At 39.4% G+C, this 24,667-nt stretch overlaps 1 protein-coding gene across 4 annotated transcripts in view; it reads left to right on the forward strand.

The window, feature by feature from the left end:
* The window catches only part of XPO6 (exportin 6), a 131,602-nt gene that overhangs the window by 53,363 nt on the left and 53,572 nt on the right, over positions 1 to 24,667 (forward strand). For all 4 annotated transcript variants that reach the window (XM_037814490.1, XM_037814491.1, XM_037814492.1 and 1 more), the window contains one exon: positions 24,016 to 24,469. In XM_037814490.1, coding sequence (XP_037670418.1) covers positions 24,016 to 24,469 — 454 coding nt within the window. The remainder of the gene's footprint in view (positions 1 to 24,015; positions 24,470 to 24,667) is intronic.

Genomic DNA, 24,667 nt, shown 5'->3' on the forward strand with positions numbered 1-24,667 from the left:
GTATCACCCCAAACAGAAATTCTGTACCAATTAAACATTAACTCCCCATTTCCTACCCCCACCATGGCCCATGATAACCTGTTTTCAAGTTGCTGACTCTGTGAATTTGCTTAATATTATTTTGTATCAGTGAGTTCATACAATATTTGTCCCTTTGGGTTTGGCTTATTTCACTCAAAATGATATCTTCACTGTTCATGCATATTATCACATGTATCAAAACTTCATTCCTTTTTATGGCAGAGTAATATTCCACTGTTTTTTGTTTTGTTTTGTTTTGTTTTTTTTTTTTTGCATAAACCACATTTTGTTTATCCATTTCATCAGTTGATGGGCACTTGGGCTGCTTCTACTTTTGGCTTTTCTTCATAATGCTGCTATGAACGTGTGTGTGTGCAATTATCTCTTTGAGTCCCTGCTTTTAGTTCTTTTGGGTGTATGTCAAGAAGTGGGATTGCCAGGTCATATGGTAATTCTATATAAAACTTTCTGAGGAACTGCCAAACTGTTTTCCTCAGCAGCTGCACCATTTTATATCCCCACCAAGAATGAACGGGTGTTCCTATGACTATACATCCTCTCCTCACTATTTTTCCCCATTTAAATATTTTATTTATCCATTCATTGGTTGAAGGACACTTAGGTTGCTTCTGTTTTTTGGCACTTGTGTACATTGGTATGGAAATATCTGTTCAAATCCCAGCTTTCAAATCTTTTGGTTCTATACATAGAAATGAGATTTCTGGGTTATATGATAATTCTGTACTTAACTTCCTGAGGAAATGCCAAACTGTCTTTCACAGTGGCTTCACCATTTTGCATTCAACAATGAATGAGTGTTCCTATTTCTCTGCATCCTTTCCAACACTTGTAATTTTCCATTGTTTAAAATAGTAGCCATTCTAATGAGTGTGAAATGATATCTTATTGTGGTTTTGATTTGTATTTCCCTAAAAGCTACTGATGTTGAGCATTGTCATATCCTTTTTGGCCATTTGTATATCATATTTGATGAAATGTCTGTTCAAGTCTTTGGTTCATTTTTTTTTTTCAAATGCAATTTTATTGCAATATATTCACATAACATGCGGTCATCCAAAGTGTACCATCAGTTGTTCACGGTATCATCACATACTTTGGCATTTATAACCATAATCAATTTTTTGAACATTTTCATTACTTCCATAAAGAAGAATAAAAATAAAAGTAAAAAAGAACACTCAAAACATCTCATACTCCTTATTCCCCCCTATTATTATTTTAGTTTTTGTCCCCCCCCCCTTTTTTTTTTTTACTCATTTGTCCATACACCGGGTAAAGGGAGTATGACCCACAAGGTTTTCACAATTACACAGTCACACTGTATAAGCTATATAGATATACTATCGTCTTCAAAGATCAAGGATACTGGATACTGGATTGCACTTGGGCAGTTTCAGATATTTCCTTCCAGCTCATCATCTCAGAATTTAGAGATAACTGTTGCAACTCATGAATAGATGTAACTGCTGTTAAAAGCTTACAATCTGGGAACCTGTACTATAAGCCTTCCCTTGATAACCTGTGCTTTCAGATTCATTTCTCAGAGTTTGCACATTATAGTTAGTCCATATTAGTGAGGTGTTATAATGTTTGTCTTTTCAATTCTGGCTTATTTCACTAGTCTCTAGTCTCTACTAGTGTAGAGACTATTTCACTAGTGTACTAGTCTCTAGTACACTAAAAACTGAAAAGGGATATCTATATAATGCATAAGAATAACCTCCAGAATGACCTCGTGACTTCATTTGAAATCTCTCAGCCACTGAAACCATTTTGTTTGATTTTCTTTCCCCTTTCGTTCAGTAAGTCAATCCCACGATGCTGGGTCCAGGCTTATCCTTGGGAGTCATGTACCACATGGTGGTGGGGGGCAGTGAGTTTACCTCCCGAGTGGGCTTAGAGAGAGACAGGCCACATCTGAGCAACAAAAGAGGTTCTCTGGGGGTGACCTTTAGGTCCCATCATAAGTAGGCTTAGCCTCTCCTTTGCAGTAGTAAGCTTCATAAGGGCAAGCCCCAAGCTTGTGGACTTGGCCTACTACAATGGTAATCCCCGATGCTTGTGAGAAGATCAGGAATTCCTTAGGTGGGGAAGTTTAATGTTTCCACATTTTTCCCCAGGCCCTCAAGGGGGCCCTGCAGATACTCCTTATTCTGTGCCCAGTTTACTTTGGGATGTATCAGGTTTCACACTAATCTGTACAAACCAACCAGATCTCACCCCCTATTCAATGTTCCATCTAATTATGGTGTTTGAATAAACTGACCATACAAGTAAAATTATATAGCGTGCTACAGAAAGTATAGATTTTGCACCAAATAAACATCTCTTCCTTCGGTCTCACACAGAAGTTGAGGTTTTAAAACATAGCCAATATCATCCTTTACCCTTTAGTCTAGTTTGCCTTAGTTCTAATCATGTCCGTTTCTTTCATATCTCTAATTGAAGTCTGATCTCTTTTTCAGCCTCTCTAACATTTGCTGTATGGGGTAATGCTGACATTCATAGCTGCTGAACTCTGGCTCTGAGTCTCACATATCCCATAGATACCGAAAGTTACGGGGACTGACCAGCTCATCATATCAGAATTTAGAGATAACTGTTGCAACTCATGAATAGATGTGACTGATGTAAGAGCTTACAATCTGGGAACCTTTACCATAAGCCTTCCCTTGATAACCTGTGCTTTCAGATTCATTTCTCAGAGTTTGCACATTATAGTTAGTTCATATTAGTGAGGTGTTATAATGTTTGTCTTTTCAATTCTGGCTAATTTTACTCAACATACTGTACTCAAGGTCCATTCACCTAGGTGTATGCCTCGCAACTTCATTTCTTCTTGCCACCGCTCAATATTCCATTGAATGTATACACCACAGTTATTCTGTTTATCAGTTGATGTAACCTTAGGCCACCTCCCTCCATTGTGTATCGTAAATAAGGCTGCCATAAACACCATTGTACAGTGTCCACTCATGTCCCTGCTCTCAGTGCTTCCAAGTCTATACCCAATAATGGGGTTGCAGGACCATATGGCAACCCCATAGTTAGTTTCCTGTGGAGCCACCCCACTGCCCTCCAGCTGTGCTGTGCCATTCTACCTCCCTGCTAACAGGGAATAGGTACATTCGTCTCTCCATATTTTCTCCAGCACTTGTATCCCTCTGCTTATTTTTTTAACAATTTTATTCACACGCCATGCAATCCACCCTAAATAAATGACCATTGATTCCCAGTATAATCACATAATTATGCTTTCACCACCACAATGTATATGAGGACGTTTCTATCTCTTCTCCAAAGAAAGAGGAAAAGGAGGAAAAAAAATGAAGAATAAAAATACAAAAGATAGAAGAAAAATAAAAATAAGATTCAATGAAAAGGTCAGACAACATCACCACCACCAAGAATCCCTTATATCCCCTTAAAGACATTTAACTTTGGTATATTGCCTTTGTTACAATTAATGGAAGCATCTTTCAATGTTACTGTTAAGTATAGACTCTAATTTGCATTGATAGTATTTTTTCCCCTATACCATCCAGTTTTCAGCACCTTGTAATGTTGACATTCATTTGTTTTCCCTCATTTAAAAATATTCTTATATTTGTACATTTAATCACCATCATTGACCACTCTAGGTTTCGCCAAGTTATACAATCCCATTCTTTATCTTCTATCTTTCCTTCTGTTGTCATAGATGCCCTCAGCCTTTCTCTTTCAACCGTACTGAGGCTCATCTTTGTTCAGAGTACTTAAAATATTGTGTTACCGTCACACAGTATGATGGTATCCATTCCATTTCTGGACCTATATAATCAGTCCTGTTTAACCTTCTTTGCTTCTTCAGCACCAAATGCCCGATTTCTAACCTCTTTCTATCTCCTGATAACCTATGTTCTCAACTCTAAAATTTTGCTCATCAATGTTAGTCCATATTAGTGAGACCATACAGTATCCTTCTTTTTGTTTCTGTCTAATTTCACTCAACATAGTGTCTACCATCCACCATTTTGTCTTTTGAATTTTATGTCATATTTTATTTTATTTTTATTTTTCCCCCTCTCTTTTTACCCTTACTAATAGTCTTCATTTCAACACTCTTCTCCAAACCTCTCTCCTGTCTTTTCCTATCTGTCTATAGTGCTCCCTTTACTATTTCTTGTAGAGCAGGTATTTTGTTCACAAACTCTCTCAGGGTCTGTTTGTCTGAAAATATTTTAAATTCTCCCTCATTTTTGAAGGACAGTTTTGCCAGATACAGGATTCTTGGTTAGCTTGGTTAGCAGTTTTTCTCTTTCAGTATCTTAGACATATCATACCATTGCCCTTCTCGCCTCCATGGTTTCTACTGAGAAATCGGCACGTAGTTTTATTGAGCTTCCTTTGTATGTGATGGATCACTTTTCTCTTGCTGCTTTCAGAATTCTCTCTTTGTCTTTGATATTTGGTAATCTGATTATTAAGTGTCTTGGAGTTGGTCTACTTGGATCTATTCTGTTTGGGGTATTCTGCGCTTCTTGGATCTATAGCTTTATGTCTTTCATAACAGATGGGAAATTTTGAGTGATTATTTCCTCCATTATTCTTTCTGCCCCTTTTCCCTTCTCTTCTCCTTCTGGGACACCTATGACATGTATATTCGTGTCCTTTGTGTTGTCATTCAGTTCCCTGAGACCCTGCTCATATTTTTCCATTCTTTTCCCTCTTTTGTGTGTAGGATTTCAGATGTCCTGTTCTCCAGTTCATGAATCCTTTCTTCTGCCTCTTAAAAATCTGCTGTTGTATGTTTCCATTGTGTTTTCCATCTCTTGTATTGTGACTTTCATTCCTGTAAGTTCTTCCAATTGTTTTTTTCAAACTTTTGAGTTTCTTATGTTTGCCCAGTGTCTTCTTTATATTCTTCATCTGTTTTGCCATATCTTCCCTCAACTTATTGATTTGATTTTTGAATTGATTTAGCATATTTGTTTGAAGATTTTAATTAGTTGTTTCAACTCCCGTATCTCCTTTGAAGTGTCAGTTTGTTCCTTTGACTGGGCCATATCTTCGTTTTTCCTAGTGTGATTCATAATTTTTTGTTGTCTAGGCATCTGGTTTCCTTGATTACCTCAAGAGACTGTTCTTTCCCAAATTGAGTGAACTTGGCACCCTTGTCAAAAATCAGTTGGCCATGAATGTAAGGTTTTATTTCTGAACTCTGAATTCTATTCCTTTGGTCTATATGTCTGTTCTGTGCCAGTACCATGCTGTTTTGAGTACTTTGGCTTTGTAATAGTTCTAAAACCAGGAAGCGTGAGTTCTCCAACTTTACTCTTCCTTTTAAAGATGGTTTTGGCTATTTGGGGCCCCTTACCATTCCAAATAAATTTGATGATTGGCTTTTCCATTTCTGTAAAGAAGGTTTTTGGCATTTAGATTGGGATTGTGTTTAATCTGTAATTTGCTTTGGGTGGAATTGATATCCTAACATTTTAATCCATGAACATGGAATGTCCTTCCATTTTTATAAGTTGTCTTTGATTTCTTTTAGCCCTGTGGTGGTGTTTTCTGCATATAATTCCTTTACATCCTTGATTAACTTTATTCCTAAATATTCGAGTATTTTAGAATTTAGAATTTTAAATGTAAGTTTTTCAGATGGTTCATAACTAGTGTATAGATATACTACTGCTTTTTACATGTTGCTCTTGTACCTCACCACTTTGCTGAATTCTTTTATTAGCTCTAATAGCTTTGTTGTAGATATTTCAGGATTTTCTCTTTATAGGATCATGTCACTTGCACATAGGGCAAGTTTTACTTCTTTTCCAATTTGGATGCCTTTTATTTCTTTTTCTTGCTTGATTGCTCTGGCTAGAACTTCCACTACAGGGTTGCATGGCAATGGTGATAGTGGACATCCTTGTCTTGTTCCTGTAGAGGGAAAGCTTCCAGTCTTTCACTATAGAGTATGATGTTAGTTGTGGGCTTTTTGTGTATGCCCTTTATCATGTTGAGGAAATTTCCTGTTGCTCCTAGTTTTCTAAGTGTCTTTATTGAGAAAAAGAATTTTGTCAGATACCTTTTCTGCATTAATAGAGATCTTTTTTTTTTTTCCTTTTGTTCTGTTAATGTGGTATATTACATTAATTGATTTTCTTATGTTGAATCACCCTTGTATACCTGGGACAAGTTCACTTGATCATGGACTATAACTCTTTTTAATGTGCAGTTGGATGCAATTTGCTAGTATTTAGTTGAGAATTTTTGCATTATATTCATAAGGGATATTGGTCGTAATTTTCCTTTCCAGTGGTATTTTTATCTTGTTTTGTAATTGGGGTGATGTTAGCCCCATAGAATGAATTAGGGTGTATTCCCTTCTTAATTTTTTAGAAGCTTTTGAGCAGTTTTGATGTTAATTCTTCTTGGAATGTTTGCTAAAATTCACCAGTGAAGCTACCTGGTCCTGGGCTTTTCTTTGTTGTGAGGTTTTTGATGACTGATTTAATCTCTTGTTATTGTCTGTTGAGATATTTGTTTTCTCCAGTCAGTGTGGGTAGTTTTTATCCTTCTAGGAATTTGTTCATTTCATCTAGGTTATCTAATTTGTTGGCATACAGTAGTTGATGGTTCCTCTTATTATAGTCCTTTTTATTTTTATGTGGTTGGTACTAATGAACCATCTTTCATTTCTGATTTTAGTTATTTGTGTTGTTTTTTCGTCATTCTTGCTTTTATCTCTGCTCTAATCTTTATTTCCTTGCTTACTTTGGGGATAATTTGCCCTTCGTTTTTTGGTTCCTCCAGTTGTGAGTTTAGGTCTCTGATTTGAGATCTTTTTACATGTAAGCATTTAGAGCTATGAATTTCCCTTTCAGCATTGCCTTTGCTGGATCCCATAAGTTTTAGTATGTTATATTTTCATTTTCATTTGTCTCAAGATATTTCCTAATTTTCCTTGTGATTTCCTCTTTGACCCTGTTATAACTAGCAAATTTTTGTGTGTGCTGCATTGGCATCCATTTTACTTTGGCTAAGCTGCTTGCCTCAACAGTGACTTTTGGCCTTGTTAATAGGTGTTTATCCAGCCCTGAGCATAAACTACTCTAGACCTGTATCTGTGGCCACCACCCACACCACTCACATATCTCACTAAAAACCCATAGCTTGTCCCAAATAATAACCATCCCCACTGCTGCTGACCCCCAGGCCCTTTCCCTTTTTGCGTGTGCTTGCTTTAAACTAGTCGATCCTTGACCCACATGGGAAATCCACAGTCTCTCTACTGGACTCCAATAAAGTTACAAGCCCATGGGTCCTCCTTGCTCTTCTTGTGTGCTCCTCACATTTTGGTTGAGCCACCCAGGCCAGTTGAGTTGCCTGTTGACCCCTCACAGCACCCCCCTCTCTCTAGGACCTCTAAATAACAGCTATCTTCTGTCATGCATTATGGCCTCAGAATCCCATCGTGTCTCACCTGAACCCCATCCAGACCCAAATTTAAAATCCAGCTTAACTAATTTGGAACAGACCCATCGATTGTTTAAGAAGGCCTTGCTTAATTTGTGAATTTGTCAGTTCTCCCTTTGCTGATGAATTCTAGCGTCATTCCATCGAGATATAAGAAGGTACATTGCATGATTTCTGAATTTTTGGATTTTTTTGACTTATTTTGTGACCTAAAGTACTATCTATCCTAGAGAATGATCCTTGTACACTAGAGAAGAATATATTCTGATGCTTTCCTATCCATTATTGAAAGTGGTGTATTAAAGTCTCCTATTAATGTAGAATAGTCTATTTCTCCCTTCAAATCTGTCAATATTTGCTTTATATATCTTGGGGCTCTGCTGTGAGGTACATATGTATTTATAATTGTTATGTCTTGTTGAATTGACCCCTTTATCCCTTCTTTGTCCCTCTTAAAAGTTTTTGACTTGAAGTCTATTTTATCTGATGTTAGTATAGCTACCCCAGCTCTCTTTTGGTTATTATTTGCATGGTATATATATTTTTCCATCCTTTCATTTTCGCCCTCTGTGTCTTCAATCTATGGTGAGTCTCTCTCTTTTTTTTTTTAAATCTTCATTTTATTGATATATATTCACATACCACGCAGTCATACAAGACAAATCGTACATTCGATTGTTCACAGTACCATTACATAGTTGTACATTCATCACCTAAATCAATCCCTGACACCTTCATTAGCACACACACAAAAATAACAAGAATAATAATTAAAGTGAAAAAGAGCAATTGAGGTAAAAAAGAACACTGGGTACCTTTGTCTGTCTGTTTGTTTGTTTGTTTGTTTCCTTCCCCTGTTTTTCTACTCATCCATCCATAAACTAGACAAAGTGGAGTGTGGTCCTTATGGCTTTCCCAATCCCATTGTCACCCCTCATAAGCTACATTTTTATACAATTGTCTTCGAGATTCATGGGTTCTGGGTTGTAGTTTGATAGTTTCAGGTATCCACCACCAGCTACCCCAATTCATTAGAACCTAAAAAGGGTTGTCTAAAGTGTGTGTAAGAATGCCCACCAGAGTGAGCTCTCAGCTCCTTTTGGAATCTCTCTGCCACTGAAGCTTATTTCATTTCCTTTCACATCCCCCTTTTGGTCAAGAAGATGTTCTCCGTCCCATGATGCCAGGTCTACATTCCTCCCCGGGAGTCATATTCCACGTTGCCAGGGAGATTCATTCCCCTGGGTGTCTGATCCCACGTAGAGGGGAGGGCAGTGGTTTCATATGGTGAGTCTCTTTTAAACAACATATAGTTGGGTCACGCTTTTTAATCTCTGCCTTTTGACTGGAGAGTTTAATCCATTTATGTTTAATGTGACTACTGATAATGCAGGACTTTCTTCTGCCATTTTGCTATTTGGTCTTTGCGAATCTTATGCCTTTTTCCCCCCCTCAATTCTTGTGTTAATGCCTACTGTTCTAGTTTGCTAATGCTGCCGGAATGCAAAACACCAGAAATGGATCGGCTTTTATAAAAGGGGGTTTATTTGGTTACACAATTATAGTCTTATGGCCATAAAGTTTCCAGGGTAACGCATCAACAATCGAGTACCTTCACTGGAGGATGGCCAATGATGTCTAGAAAACCTCTGTTAGCTGGGAAGGCACGTGGCTGGCGTCTGGTCTGGAGTTCTGGTTTCAAAATGGCTTTCTCCCAGGACATTCCTCTCTAGGCTTCAGCTTCTCTCCAAAATATCACTCTTAGTTGCTCTTTGGGCATTTGTCCTCTCTTAGCTTCTCTGGAGCAAAAGTCTGGTTTCAAAGGCCGTCTCCAAAATGCCTCTGTAAGCTGAAGCTCCTCTCTCAGCTCCTGTGCATTCTTCAAAGTGTCCCTCTTGGCTGTAGCAAGCTTGCTCCTTCTGTCTGAGCTTATATAGTGCTCCAGTAAATTAAGGCCCCTGCTGAATGGGTGGGGCCACACCTCCATGGAAGTTATCTAATGAAAGATCTCGCCCACAGTTGAGTGATACATCTCTGTGGAAACATCCAATCAAAAGTCTCCAGCCCAATCAGCACCAGTACGTTTCTTCCCCACACAAGACTGCGTCAAAGATAATGGCGTTTTGGGGGATACAATACATCCAAACCAGCACAGCCACCATTGCCACTATCTGTATAAGGATATGTCCATTTCTTCCACAAGGGAGGAGGAGGGTCAAAGAGGTAGAGAGACAGGAGAGAAAGCAAAAAAGAAAGAGAGGAGAAAAAGAAAAAAAAAAAGAAAAAAACAGAGCAAAACATGATAGCTAGGAAGCAACAAAAGGAAGGATAGCATTAAACTAAAGTAGAATAAAAAGTCAGACATCACCACCAATGCCAAGCGTCCCATACCCTTCCCCTATTTTCCCCTCTACCCCCGTATGCATTTAGCTTTGGTATATTGCATATGTTATATTAAAGGAAGCATAATACAATGTTTCTGTTAACTGTAGTCTCTAGTTTGCATTGATTGTATTTTTCCCCCAATCCCACCCCATTTTTAACACCTTGAAATGTTGGCATTCATTTGTTCTACCTCATGTAAAAACATATTTGCACCTTTTATCACAATCGTTGAACACCCTAGGTTTCACTGAGTTATACAGTCACAGTGTTTATCTTTCCTCTTTCCTTCTGGTGTTCCATGTGCTTCTAACCTTCCTCTTTCAACCATACTCATAGTCATCTTTGTTCAGTGTACTTACATTGCTGTGCTACTATCTCCCAAAATTGTGTTCCAAACCTCTTACTCCTGTCTTTTCCTTCCTGTCTGTAGTACTCCCTTTAGTGTTTCCTGTAGAGCAGGTATCTTGTTCATAAACTCTGTCATTGTCTGTTTGTCTGAGACAATATTTTAAGCTCTCCCTCATATTTGAAGGACAGTTTTGCTGAATATAGGATTCTTGGTTGGTGGTTTTTCTCTTTAAGTATCTTAAATATATCACCCCACTTCCTTCTTGCCTCCATGGTTTCTGTTGAGAAAACCGCACATAGTCTTATCAAGCTTCCTTTGTATGTGATGGATTGCTTTTCTCTTGCTGCTTTCAGGATTCTCTTTTTATCTTTAATGTTTGATAATCTGATTATTAAGTGTCTTGGCATAGGCCTATTCGTATCTATTCTGCTTTGGGTGTGCTGCGTTTTTTGGATCCGTAATTTTATGTCTTTCATAAGAGATGGAAAATTTTCATTGATTATTTCCTCTATTATTGCTTCTGCCCCTTTTCCCTTCTCGTCTCCTTCTGGGACACCAATGACACATACATTCCTGCCTTTTGTTTTGTCCTTAAGTTCCCGGAGACGTTGCTCATATTTTTCCACTTTTCTCTATCTGTTCTTTTGTGTGTAGGCTTTCAAGTGCCTTGTTCTCCAGTTCCTAAGTGTTTTCTTCTGCCTCTTGAGATCTGCTGTTGTATGTCTCCATTGTGTCTTCCAGCTCATGTGTTGTGTCTTTCATCTCATGCGTTGTGCCTTTCATTTCCACAGATTCTGTCAGTTGTTTTTTCAAACTTTTGATTTCTACCTTATGTACGTCCAGTGTTTTCATTATACACTTCATCTCTTTTGCCATATCCCTAAACTTTCTGAATTGATCCAGCACTAGTTATTTCAATTCCTGTATCTCAGTTGAAGCGTAAGTTTATTCCTTTGACTGGGCCATAACTTCACCCCTCTAGTGTAGGTTGTAGTTTTCTGTTGTCTAGGCATCTGGCCTCCTTGGTTACCCCAATCAGGTTTTCCTATACCAGAATGGGCTTGGGTCTTGGAAGAAGACAATAGTTTCAGGTCTCCCTGAGGGTGTCTTAGAAGATTGATGCACCCTGTGAGGCGTTGAGTCACTGTGCTTTTCTGCCCAGCAGGTGGTGCCTGTCAGCCTGTAGCTCCAGACTGGTGTAAGGAGGTGTGGCCTGTGGCTGTTTTCCCCCAGGCTCTGGGGTCTGGTTTGAATGGAAGGCGGGTAGTAGAGCTTGGCACCACCTCTTTCCTCTTAGGGAAGGTACAACTCCTGGGGAGACGTCATTTGCATTTGAATTTTCTCTGACTGCAGTATCCACCCTTGTCTGGGTCTGAGCTCTGGGAATTGAAAATGGCTGAGGCTTTCTCCACTGAGCTGAAAAAGGGACAGAAAGACCCCCTTCAGGGTCCGTCTGTGGACCCCCTCAGTTTCACCCACTGGGCAGAGACAGCACCCTGTCCTTGGGGCTCTGCCTCCCTCCCAGAGAGGTCCCCCAGCTCTCCAAGATCAGTTGTTACCAAAAGCCTCTGTTTGCTTGTTGGGGATTCATAGCTTGTATTGAGCTGTTCACGTGTGCTAATTAAAATCCTCGTTGGAGCTCAATTGAGCTATATTTGCTTGCTGGGAGAGTGCCGCTCTCTAGCCCAGGGAGGCTTGGCAGTTTGGAAGAGTTCTGCTCTGTAGCACCAGGAGGCTTTGCAGTTCTGGCCATGGGGGGAGGGGGCTTCTGGCTTGGATCTGCAGTTTTTACTTACAGATTTTATGCTGTGATATCAGGCATTCCTCCCAATTTAGGTTGGTGTATGATGAGTGGATGGTCATGTTTGTCCCCCTGCAGTTATTCTAGATTATTTTCTAGTTGTTCCTGGCTGTTTATTAGTTGTTCCAGGGGGACTAACTAACTTCCAGTCCTCTCTATGCCGCCATCTTCTTTCTCCTGTCTTGTACTTTTAATGTTCTAAAGTGTTAACTCTGGAATTTAGTCCCTGAGCTGTTTGTTCCTTAAATTTGTATTCATTTGACAGAGATTTCCTTGAGTGCTTGGAGCTAACAAGAACAAAGTGATGCAGAAAACACCTTTCACAGTGTTTGCAAATTTGCTGTGCCTTGGTTGGTGCTCTCTTTCAGGGTTTACCCCTCCTATCAAGAAGACCAGCCTGAGGCAAAAATCTTTTCTGAGCCTTGTCTTTTCCTGGGCTTTTGCTTGCTGGTGGCCTTAGGTAGTCTTCTGTTTACAGGAATCTGAATGTCCCCTCAACTACCTATGAAATAGACTTTCTCACCCTCCTATGTGCTGTACTGTATGACTTAAAGCAGGTAATCCTTTGCCCCTGGAGGAGGCTTTGACTTAAATGTATTTTCTGCTGTTTAGCTATCTGTAATCTGCTTCTGCCTACAGGGTAAGTTCTGGGAGGGCAGGTCAGAGATGAATTTCCTGGTTCAGTCTTTCAGGCTGATTGGCATTGTTATACAGGCAGTATGCATATAGGGGTTACTCTGATCCCTCTGGAACAGGTCCAGGGACCCAAAATGGGAGTGCAGGCTGGCTCCACACCACTGGGGAGGGATGGGGAAGGGGCTAACAAGGACACCATGAGTTTTTCCTACCATTGTTTTAATTTTTTTATTTTAAGTTTATTTAGTCTTTTTAATAGCTTGAATATATCATGAATGTATATTACTTTGAAAATACAAAAAATAAAAAAGGAGCTTGCTTTTTAAATATCTTGATCTCTTACCATTTTTAAAGCTGTTTTTTCTTGATTTGGACTCACCCAGTTACTATGATACTGATGAAAAGCAGTGAGTTCTCTTCCCGATGCGCTCAAATGATCAATTCCTGAGACACTGAGGTTTTAAAGAGAGAAAGTGTTATTGCTAGGCACAAAGCAGGAGTTAGATGGCCTATTGGCCCATAAATCTGTCTCTCCCGAGTCTGAGGAGTTCAAGGTTTTTATGGACTCAGACACAGGAAGATAGAGTCATTACTGTTTCAGTAGCAAGTTTAAGCAGAAAGTGTAACTGAGAAATTAGGATTTCAGGACTGATTCTGATTACTGAATCATTATATAGATGTTCCTTTTTATTTTCTGGTGTATTAGAGTAGACAGAGGGAAATACCTGAAACCTGAATTGTAATCCAGTTGCCTTAATCTCTGATAATGATTGTATAGCCTTTATCTTGTACCCTTGTGATTATAAAAACCTAGTGACTAAGCTTCACTTGTACTCATTTATCCAGTTTTTCAACTTCAGAGTCTTATGATCACTAAAGACAGCCCCTAATGTTTATTAATGAAGGGTCTTGGGTTAGCCCAGAACTAACCCATCCCAAGTCCAAAGTTATCTTTATAACTGAAGCTGGATCTAACCAAAATGGCCTGCCTGATGTGCGCAGTAGCTTAGACTTTAAATTACAAGTCATCTATACTGCATTATTATACTAAAAATCATGCCCATCATCATATTAAGGCCGCCATTTTCTTACAGATGTTCTGTGACTAAGCATGTAATCAGTCTGCACATGCTCAATAATTAGATCACCTCTAATTACTTCATCTGGAGCCATTGTACTCTTTCTAAAACTTGCCCATCTTTTGATGCTATAGAACTATCGTAATTACTGCAGGTTAGGGAGACAGATTTTGGACCAATAGGCCATCTATTCTTCTGCTTCACACCTAGCAATGAAACTCTTTCTCTCTTTGAAACCCTAGTGTCTCAGGAATTGGTCATTTGGGCACATTGGGCAAAAGAATCCACCACCTTGGTCCAGTAACAAAAGGAGGGGAGATGAGGTTATTATCATAGCAAGTACTGGCAGAAACAATTTACAAATGTAAAGGAGTGGAACTGTATTAGAACCAAGTCAATAGTTCTGAGCTGATTCAAGTTCCTCCATTAGCATAAGGGGTTTGTCCTTGTGATTACAAGTTTCTAAAGTAAAAAGGGAGTACCAGATTTTTACAGTCACAAAGGCACAAGATAAGGGCTTTACAGTCATAATCAGAGGTCAGGGCAGCTGGATTACAGTTCAGAGATTTCAGGTATTTCCCTCTGTCTACTCTAATATACCAGAAAGTAAAAAAGGAATATCTATATAATGATTCAGTAATCATAATCATCACTTAATTCCTAACTTCTTGGTTACAACTGTAACCCTTTAAGTGTTTTTGGAGTTTTTTCTGCCAGTTTTTGCTAGTTGTTCAAAGGTTCTATGGGGGAATACCACCCTGGAGCATCTTATACTGCCATCTTGGTCAACTGTAACATCTTCATATTCTTTTGAAAATAGTTCTGAACTTGTGGATCCTTTAAAAAAGCCTTGGCGACCCTTAGGAGTCCCCAGACCAAACTTTTGAGACCTTCTACTTTATAGTATTGCTTGGATTGTTGGTTTTTTGTTTTTTTTTTTAACCACAAGTGCAGGTAGTTAACTTAATCCTACTCCTGTTGGTTTATGAGAGGTCTCTCCTTATTTTAAAATTTATTTCCTTTCCCTCCCTTTCTCCCCGTATTTCCCCTTCCCTGCAATGAACAGCTGTTTTGTGTTCGATGCATACCTTTTTTTTTGGTGACTTGTTCTTCTAAAACCTTACTGTTTTGTATGCATGTATTTTAACATATATAAATGTTGTGTTAATACTGTAATTCTGTTTTGCTTTGTATTTAACACTGTCTTTTTAAGGTCTCTCTAAGCTGATGCCTGTGAGTTTAGTTCATTGCTAATGCTTGCTGCATAATGTGATGTTCATCTGTAGCATTTTTTTTTTAATCATTTTATTGAGATATATTCACATACCACGCAGTCATACAAAACAAATTGTACTTTCGATTGTTTACAGTACCATTACATAGTTGTACATTCATCACCTAAATCAATCCCTGACACCTTCATTAGCACACACACAAAAATAACAAGAATAATAATTAGAGTGAAAAAGAGCAATTGAAGTAAAAAAGAACACTGGGTACCTTTGTCTGTTTGTTTCCTTCCCCTACTTTTCTACACATCCATCCATAAACTAGACAAAGTGGTGTTTGGTCCTTATGGCTTTCCCAATCCCATTGTCACCCCTCATAAGCTACATTTTTATACAACTGTCTTCGAGATTCATGGGTTCTGGGTTGTAGTTTGATAGTTTCAGGTATCCACCACCAGCTACCCCAATTCTTTAGAACCTAAAAAGGGTTATCTAAAGTGTGCATAAGAGTGCCCACCAGAGTGATCTCTCGGCTCCTTTTGGAATCTCTCTGCCACTGAAGCTTATTTCATTTCCTTTCACATCCCCCTTTTGGTCAAGAAGATGTTCTCCGTCCCACGGTGCCAGGTCTACATTCCTCCCTGGGAGTCATATTCCACGTTGCCAGGGAGATTCACTTCCCTGGGTGTCTGATCCCACGTAGGGGGGAGGGCAGTGATTTCACCTTTCAAGTTGGCTTAGCCAGAGAGAGAGGGCCACATCTGAGCAACAAAGAGGCATTCAGGAGGAGACTCTTAGGCACAAATACAGGGAGGCCTAGCCTCTCCTTTGCAGCAACCGTCTTCCCAAGGGTAAAACTTATGGTAGAGGGCTCAACCCATCAAACCACCAGTCCCCTATGTCTGTGGTCATGTTAGCAACCATGGAGGTGGGGTAGGCGAATACCCCTGCATTCTCCACAGGCTCCTCAAGGGGGCACTACATCTTTTTTTTTTTTTTTTTTTCCCTTGTTTGTCTTTTTTCTTTTTTTTTTTTTTTTTTTTTTAACTTTCCCTTCTTTTTTCAAATCACCTGTATGAAAAAAAAAGTTAAAAAGAAAACAAACGTACAATAAAAGAGCATTTCAAAGAGACCATAGCAAGGGAGTAAGAAAAAGACAACTAACCTAAGATAACTGCTTAACTTCCAACATGTTCCTACTTTACCCCAAGAAAGTTACATAATATAGCAACATTTCAGTGAACTTGTTCCTACTACAACCATCAGAAATTAACAGACCATAGTCATTTCTGGGCATCCCCAGAACGTTAAATAGCTTATCTGTTATTCTTGGATTATTGTTCCCCCTTCCTTAATTGCTCTCTACTGCTAGTTCCCCTACATTCTACATTATAAACCATTTGTTTTACATTTTTCAAAGTTCACATTAGTGGTAGCATATAATATTTCTCTTTTTGTGCCTGGCTTATTTCGCTCAGCATTATGTCTTCAAGGTTCATCCATGTTGTCATATGTTTCACCAGATCGTTCCTTCTTACTGCCGCGTAGTATTCCATCGTGTGTATGTACCACATTTTATTTATCCACTCATCTGTTGAAGGACATTTGGGTTGTTTCCATCTCTTGGCAATTGTGAATAATGCTGCTATGAACATTGGCGTGCAGATATCTGTTCGTGTCACTGCTTTCCGATCTTCCGGGTATATACCGAGGAGTGCAATCGCTGGATCGAATGGTAGCTCTATATCTAGTTTTCTAAGGAACTGCCAGACTGACTTCCAGAGTGGCTGAACCATTATACAGTCCCACCAACAATGAATAAGAGTTCCAATTTCTCCACATCCCCTCCAGCATTTGTAGTTTCCTGTTTGTTTAATGGCAGCCATTCTAACCGGTGTTAGATGGTATCTCATTGTGGTCTTAATTTGCATCTCTCTAATAGCTAGTGAAGCTGAACATTTTTTCATGTGTTTCTTGGCCATTTGTATTTCCTCTTCAGAGAACTGTCTTTTCATATCTTTTGCCCATTTTATAATTGGGCTGTCTGTACTATTGTCATTGAGTTGTAGGATTTCTTTGTATATGCAAGATATCAGTCTTTTGTCAGATACATGGTTTCCAAAAATTGTTTCCCATTGAGTTGGCTGCCTCTTTACCTTTTTGAGAAATTCCTTTGAGGTGCAGAAACTTCTAAGCTTGAGGAGTTCCCATTTATCTATTTTCTCTTTTGTTGCTTGTGCTTTGGGTGTAAAGTCTAGGAAGTGGCCTCCTAATACAAGGTCTTGAAGATGTTTTCCTACATTATCTTCTAGGAGTTTTATGGTACTTTCTTTTATATTGAGATCTTTGGTCCATTTTGAGTTAATTTTTGTGTAGGGTGTGAGGTAGGGGTCCTCTTTCATTCTTTTGGATATGGATATCCAACTCTCCCAGCCCCATTTGTTGAAAAGACCATTATGGCTCAGTTCGGTGACTTTGGGTGCCTTATCAAAGATCAGTCGGCCATAGATCTGAGGGTCTATCTCTGAATTCTCAATTCGATTCCATTGATCTATATGTCTATCTTTGTGCCAGTACCATGCTGTTTTGGCAACTGTGGCTTTATAATAAGCTTCAAAGTCAGGGAGTGTAAGTCCTCCCACTTCGTTTTTCTTTTTTAGAGTGTCTTTAGCAATTCGAGGCATCTTCCCTTTCCAAATAAATTTGATAACTAGCTTTTCCAAGTCTGCAAAGTAGGTTGTTGGAATTTTGATTGGGATTGCATTGAATCTGTAGATGAGTTTGGGTAGAATTGACATCTTAATGACATTTAGCCTTCCTATCCATGAACATGGAATATTTTTCCATCTTTTAAGGTCCCCTTCTATTTCTTTTAGTAGAGTTATGTAGTTTTCTTTGTATAGGTCTTTTACATCTTTGGTTAAGTTGATTCCTAGGTACTTGATTTTTTTAGTTGCTATTGAAAATGGTATCTTTTTCTTGAGTGTCTCTTCAGTTTGTTCATTTCTAGCATATAGAAACATTACTGACTTATGTGCATTAATCTTGTATCCCGCTACTTTGCTAAATTTGTTTATTAGCTCTAGTAGGTGTATCGTTGATTTCTCAGGGTTTTCTAGATATAAGATCATATCATCTGCAAACAATGACAGTTTTACTTCTTCTTTTCCAATTTGGATGCCTTTTATTTCTTTGTCTTGCCGGATTGCCCTGGCTAGCACTTCCAGCACAATGTTGAATAACAGTGGTGACAGCGGGCATCCTTGTCTTGTTCCTGATCTTAGAGGGAAGGCTTTCAGTCTCTCACCATTGAGTACTATGCTGGCTGTGGGTTTTTCATATATGCTCTTTATCATGTTGAGGAAGTTTCCTTCAATTCCTACCTTTTGAAGTGTTTTTATCAAAAAGGGATGTTGGATTTTGTCAAATGCTTTTTCAGCATCTATTGAGATGATCAATTGATTTTTCCCTTTCGAGTTTTTAATGTGTTGTAATACATTGATTGTTTTTCTGATGTTGAACCATCCTTGCATGCCTGGAATGAACCCCACTTGGTCATGGTGTATGATTTTTTTAATGTGTCTTTGGATTCGATTTGCAAGTATTTTGTTGAGGATTTTTGCATCTATATTCATTAGGGAGATTGGCCGGTAGTTTTCCTTTTTTGTAGCATCTTTGCCTGGTTTTGGTATTAGACTGATGTTAGCTTCATAAAATGAGTTAGGTAGTGTTCCATTTTTTTCAATGTTTTGAAAGAGTTTGAGTAAGATTGGTGTCAGTTCTTTCTGGAAAGTCTGGTAGAATTCCCCTGTGAAGCCATCTGGCCCTGGGCATTTATTTGTGGGAAGATTTTTGATGACTGATTGGATCTCTTTGCTTGTGATGGGTTGGTTGAGGTCTTCTATTTCTTCTCTGGTCAGTCTAGGTTGTTCATATGTTTCCAGGAAATTGTCCATTTCTTCTACATTATCCAGTTTGTTGCCATACAGTTGTTCATAATATCCTCTTATAATTTTTTTAATTTCTTCAGGATCTGCAGTTATGTCACCTTTTTCATTCATTATTTTGTTTATATGGGTCTTCTCTCTTTTTGATTTTGTCAGTCTAGCTAGGGGCTTGTCAATCTTGTTGATCTTCTCAAAGAACCAACTTTTGGTGATATTTATCCTTTCTATTGTTTTTTTGTTCTCTATGTCATTTATTTCTGCTTTAATCCTTGTTATTTCTTTTCTTCTACTTGGTTTAGGATTGGTTTGCTGTTCATTTTCTAGCTTCTTCAGTTGATCCATTAGTTCTTTGATTTTGGCTCTTTCTTCCTTTTTAATATATGCGTTTAGTGCTATAAATTTCCCCCTTAGCACTGCTTTTGCTGCATCCCATAGGTTTTGGTATGTTGTGTTCTCATTTTCATTCGTCTCTATATATTTAGCAATTTCTCTTGCTATTTCTTCTTTAACCCACTGATTGTTTAGGAGTGTGTTGTTTAACCTCCAGGTATTTGTGAATTTTCTAAGTCTCTGATGGTTATTGACTTCTAATTGTATTCCATTGTGGTCAGAGAATGTGCTTTGAATAATTTCAATCTTTTTAAATTTATTGAGGCTTGTTTTATGTCCCAGCATATGATCTATTCTGGAGAAAGTTCCGTGAGCACTAGAAAAGTATGTGTATCCTGGTGATTTGGGATGTAATGTCCTGTAGATGTCTGTTAAATCTAATTCATTTATCAGATTGTTTAGGTTTTCAGTTTCCTTATTGGTCTTCTGTCTGGTTGATCTATCTATAGGAGAGAGTGATGTGTTGAAGTCTCCCACAATTATTGTGGAAACATCAATTGCTTCCTTTAGTTTTGCCAATGTTTCTCTCATGTATTTTGTGGCACCTTGATTGGGTGCATAGACATTTACGATTGTTATTTCTTCTTGCTGAATTGCCCCTTTTATTAGTATGTAGTGGCCTTCTTTGTCTCTCAAAACATCCCTGCATTTGAAGTCTATTTTATCTGAGATTAATATTGCTACACCTGCTTTCTTTTGGCTGTAGCTTGCATGAAATATTTTTTTCCATCCTTTCACTTTCAATTTCTTTGTGTCCCTGTGTCTAAGATGAGTCTCTTGTATGCAACATATTGATGGTTCATTTTTTTTGATCCATTCTGCGAATCTATATCTTTTAATTGGGGAGTTTAATCCATTTACATTCAACGTTAAAACCGTGAAGGCATTTCTTGAATCGGCCATCTTATCCTTTGGATTATGTTTGCCATATTTTTCCCTCTCTCTATTAATATCCTTTATTGTACCCATACCGAATCTCTTTAGTACTGAACCTTTCTCCAAGTCTCTCTGTCCTGTCTTTGTTTCTCTGTCTGTAGGGCTCCCTTTAGTATCTCCAGTAGGGCAGGTCTCTTGTTAGCAAATTCTCTCAGCATTTCTTTGTCTGTGAAAAATTTAAGCTCTCCCTCAAATTTGAAGGAGAGCTTTGCTGGATAAAGTATTCTTGGCTGGAAATTCCTCTCTCTCAGAATTTTAAATATATCGTGCCACTGCCTTCTCGCCTCCATGGTGGCTGCTGAGTAGTCACTACTTAGTCTTATGCTGTTTCCTTTGTATGTGGTGAATTGCTTTTCTCTTGCTGCTTTCAGAACTAGCTCCTTCTCTTCTATGTTTGACAGTGTGATCAGTATATGTCTCGGAGTGGGTTTTTTTGGATTTATTCTATTTGGAGTTCGCTGAGCATTTATGATTTGTGTATTTATGTTGTTTAGAAGATTTGGGAAGTTTTCCCCAACAATTTCTTTGAATACTCTTCCTAGACCTTTACCCTTTTCTTCCCCTTCTGGGACACCAATGAGTCTTATATTCGGACGTTTCATATTATCTATCATATCCCTGAGGTCCATTTCGAGTTTTTCAATTTTTTTCCCCATTCTTTCTTTTATGCTTTCATTTTCCATTCTGTCATCTTCCAGGTCACTGATTCGTTGTTCAACTTCCTCTAGTCTTGTACTATGAGTGTCCAGAATCTTTTTAATTTGGTCAACAGTTTCTTTAATTTCCATAAGATCATCCATTTTTTTATTTAGTCTTGCAATGTCTTCTTTATGCTCTTCTAGGGTCTTCTTGATTTCCTTCATATCCCGTACTAGGGTCTCATTGTTCATCTTTAGTTCTTTGAGTAGCTGCTCTAGGTGTGTCTCTTCTGGTCTTTTGATTTGGGTGCTTGGGCTTGGGTTATCCATATCGTCTGGTTTTTTCATATGCTTTATAATTTTCTGTTGTTTTTGGCCTCGTGGCATTTGCTGACCTTGATAGGGTTCTTTTAGGGTTTGTAGACCAGTTGAAGTCCTTATCTCTAATTTATCAGATCTACAGCTTTGTGGAGTACACTTTCTCTAACTAACCAGCAGGTGGCGTCCACGAGCCACCTGTTCTCCACAAGCCAGATCTCCCCTGCTTAGCCTTTTTGGTGAGTGGGGGAGTGAGTCTTGTGGGGCCCAATTGGTGTCCCAAGCTTGCGTGTGTAGTTGGTGTTGCCTGCCCTGTATGTGGGGCGTGTTTCTGGGCAGTCGGGGAGGGGGGGTGGCCCTAACAATCAAATCTCCCTGATGATCCTAGAGTTTTAAAGCTACTGCAATAGTCTAATCCTTCAGTTCAGTCCTGCCACAGTTTGTCTCTGCCACTGACCCACAAGTCTTTGGTATTGGCGTATGGCTCCTGAGACTTGCAAGTGGGCCCCTCTTCCAGGCTGTGCACCCCGGGTCCTCTGTTGAGGGATGACTGTGCTATGTCACAGGTGAGTGCCGTCCCCCCAGGGCAGTTCTGGGCTGCTGGGCTGTGTTGGGAGGCTCCCAGTCTGCTCAAATGATGGCTGAATGGGGCTCTGTTAATTCACACTGCTCCCCCTTCCCAGCTCTGGGACATTCAGCTGAGGTTGCAGGGAAGGCTAATGTCCACGCCCAGTTTTGTGGTGTGTGCCTGTTATTTGAAGCACTTCCGTCACACTGGGTTGTCTGGGGCAGCTCTGGGCTATGGGGCTGGCGATGGGCAGGAGTGTTTCCTGTCCACCAGGATGGTGGCTGTGAGCGGACACCCCCCTTTTCTTGGGAAGTTGTGTTGTTTAGTGAATTTTCTCAGCCACTGGATTATTGCCTTTTGTCTCAGAGCTCTCTTAGTTCTGCTCTTGACTTGACGTGCCCAAATTTCAATTCTTTGAAGCTTTCTGTATTGAGCTTCTTAGAGTAATTGTTTTAGAAAAAGCAAAAAGGATTTAAAAAAAAAAAAAAAAAAAAACGGCCCTCCTCAGAGATCTAATGGGTTATTGAAATGCTAATAGACAAAGAAACCAGGGCCATTAAGGAAAGGTGCCCAGGGCAGAGAGATCAGCCTTGCTTCGGGATTTGCATATGCGCCTCAAGGCCTGATCTCCGCCCTTCCCCTTTCTGTGTTCACCAGAACTCCAAAAATCCTCTGCTTTTACTTTGGAGCTTCTCGTGTTGTTTTCCTTCTATGCCCGTCTCCTCTCTGCTGGGCTGGCTGCTCTCAGAGTCTCTGGTGTCTGGCCTCAGTCTATCTATGGTTGGAGTTTGAATCAGTAGAATGAGTTTCCGATAAGAGCAGCCACTGCAATTCTCCCTTCTCCTTCCTGGAGCTGACAGCCCCTCCTCCCCCGGGACTGAGCCTGGCAGGGAGGGGCGCGGGTCCCCTGGCCGCAAAAACTTACAGATTTCGCTGATCTCAGCAGTTCCACATTTTCATGAGTGTTGTATGAAGTATGCCCAAAGACAGATTGCTCTGTGGTGTCCAGTCCACGCAGTTCCTGGCTTTTTACCTACTTTCCTGGAGGAGTAACTAAAACATACAGCTCACCAGTCTGCCATCTTGCCCCGCCTCTCATCTGTAGCATTTTATCTATTTTCTCCTTCAGCGAGGAGCCCAGATTGCCTGTGGCTTCCGACCTGCCCAAACACTGCTGTGATTTCATTCTACCAGTCTCCTCATGGACCTGTGTGAAGGTTGCTTTGGGAAGTAGACCTAGGAGAGGCATTGTCAGATGATAGAATATATGAACACTTATCAGGATTCTAGAGTCCAGTTTCCTCTTCAGAATGGCTGTTCCTCTTGCCAGCTCTGCATGACATTCTTTTTTTCCATCCCTAACCCTCAATGCTTGGCTTTATCCAACCTTGTTATTTTTCTCAATCTTATTTTGATTTGCATTTTCCTGATTACTCATGAATTCAAAATCTCTTTAAATGCTGGTTCCCCTTTTGAGTGTCTTCTGAAAATTGTCTCTTCATATCCACTGCATGTCTTTATTTTGGGGTTGTATGTGGTGTTTGCAGGATTTTTCTGGTTTATTTTTGATTTTAGTTCTTCTGGTGTTAGAAATTATGATTATCTCCTCACAGAGTGTTATCTGCCTAATAACTTTCCCTTCATTGATTAGAAACTTAATTTTGCGTAAGTACCTTTTGTTAAGGTTTGTGGTTTGGTATTTTTAAGAAGTCTTTCCCTTACGTATTGCTCAGATACTCATATTTTCAGTGTTTTTTCTTTGATCTAGGTCTTCAGTTCATTTGGAGTTCAACATTATATATGGTGTTAGAGATTTATTTATTTATTTATTTATTTATAACAGTGGTCATGTTTCATTTTTTTCAGCAGCAAGGTCATGATTTTGAGGGGCAATAGAAAGAAAAGAAAAACTTAGATGAACACAAAGTTTTGTAAGAAGAGAATTGTCCCTCCCTTAGAGTTCCTATTGCTGTCTACTGAGAAATTGCTGTTCTACACATCTCACTAAATTTAAGTGAAGACACTGAAGATGATCTAGATTTGTTTTTTCAAGAAAAGAATTGGAATTACTTATCTTAAGTTTACTATACTGTTAACTTTTTTGTAATTCATGTTTAACACTGAGCATATTGATTTTATCTTCAATAGATAACAAAGCTGTTTTTTTTTTTTTTTTTTAAAAGGAGATTTACTTTGTAAAAGATTTGATAGTGGATATCTTAAAAGTCTTTTTGATTTTTAGGTGATTTACTGAGTAACCTGTTGCAGAGTCCTAGTTCAGCCAAACTGTTGAATCAACCAATCCCTATCCTTGATGTGGAGAGTGAGTATATCTGCTCCCTGGCCTTGGAGTGCCTGGCCCATCTCTTCAGTTGGATTCCTCTGTCTGCCAGCATCACCCCATCCCTTCTTACCACCATCTTCCACTTTGCACGCTTTGGCTGTGACATCCGGGCCATAAAGATGGCATCAGTTAATGGCAGCAGCCAGAACTGTGTCTTGGGTCAGGAACGTGGCCGGCTTGGGGTTCTGGCCATGTCCTGCATCAATGAACTCATGTCCAAGAACTGTGTGCCTGTGGAATTTGAGGAGTATTTGCTGCGGATGTTCCAGCAGACTTTCTACCTCCTGCAGAAAATCACCAAGGAGAACAATGCCCATACGGTGAAGCGCAGGCTAGAAGAGCTCGATGAGAGGTAATGAAAAGAGGTGGGGCCGGTTGTGCCCTAAGAAAGGGCCGTGAGTGTTCATCACATTGTGCTGCATAGTCCCTAATCCTCTTTGATTTCAGAATCTTGGGCTCCTGGTGAGGAACGGAAAGGTAGGTGTGTATCAGTAAGTCTGAGATTAGCTGAAGGGCTAGGGGGGTTAAGGGAAATGAGCTGAGTTTGAAA

This window comes from Choloepus didactylus, chromosome 21, assembly GCF_015220235.1.
Source record: "Choloepus didactylus isolate mChoDid1 chromosome 21, mChoDid1.pri, whole genome shotgun sequence".
Classification (NCBI taxonomy): Eukaryota; Metazoa; Chordata; class Mammalia; order Pilosa; family Megalonychidae; genus Choloepus; species Choloepus didactylus.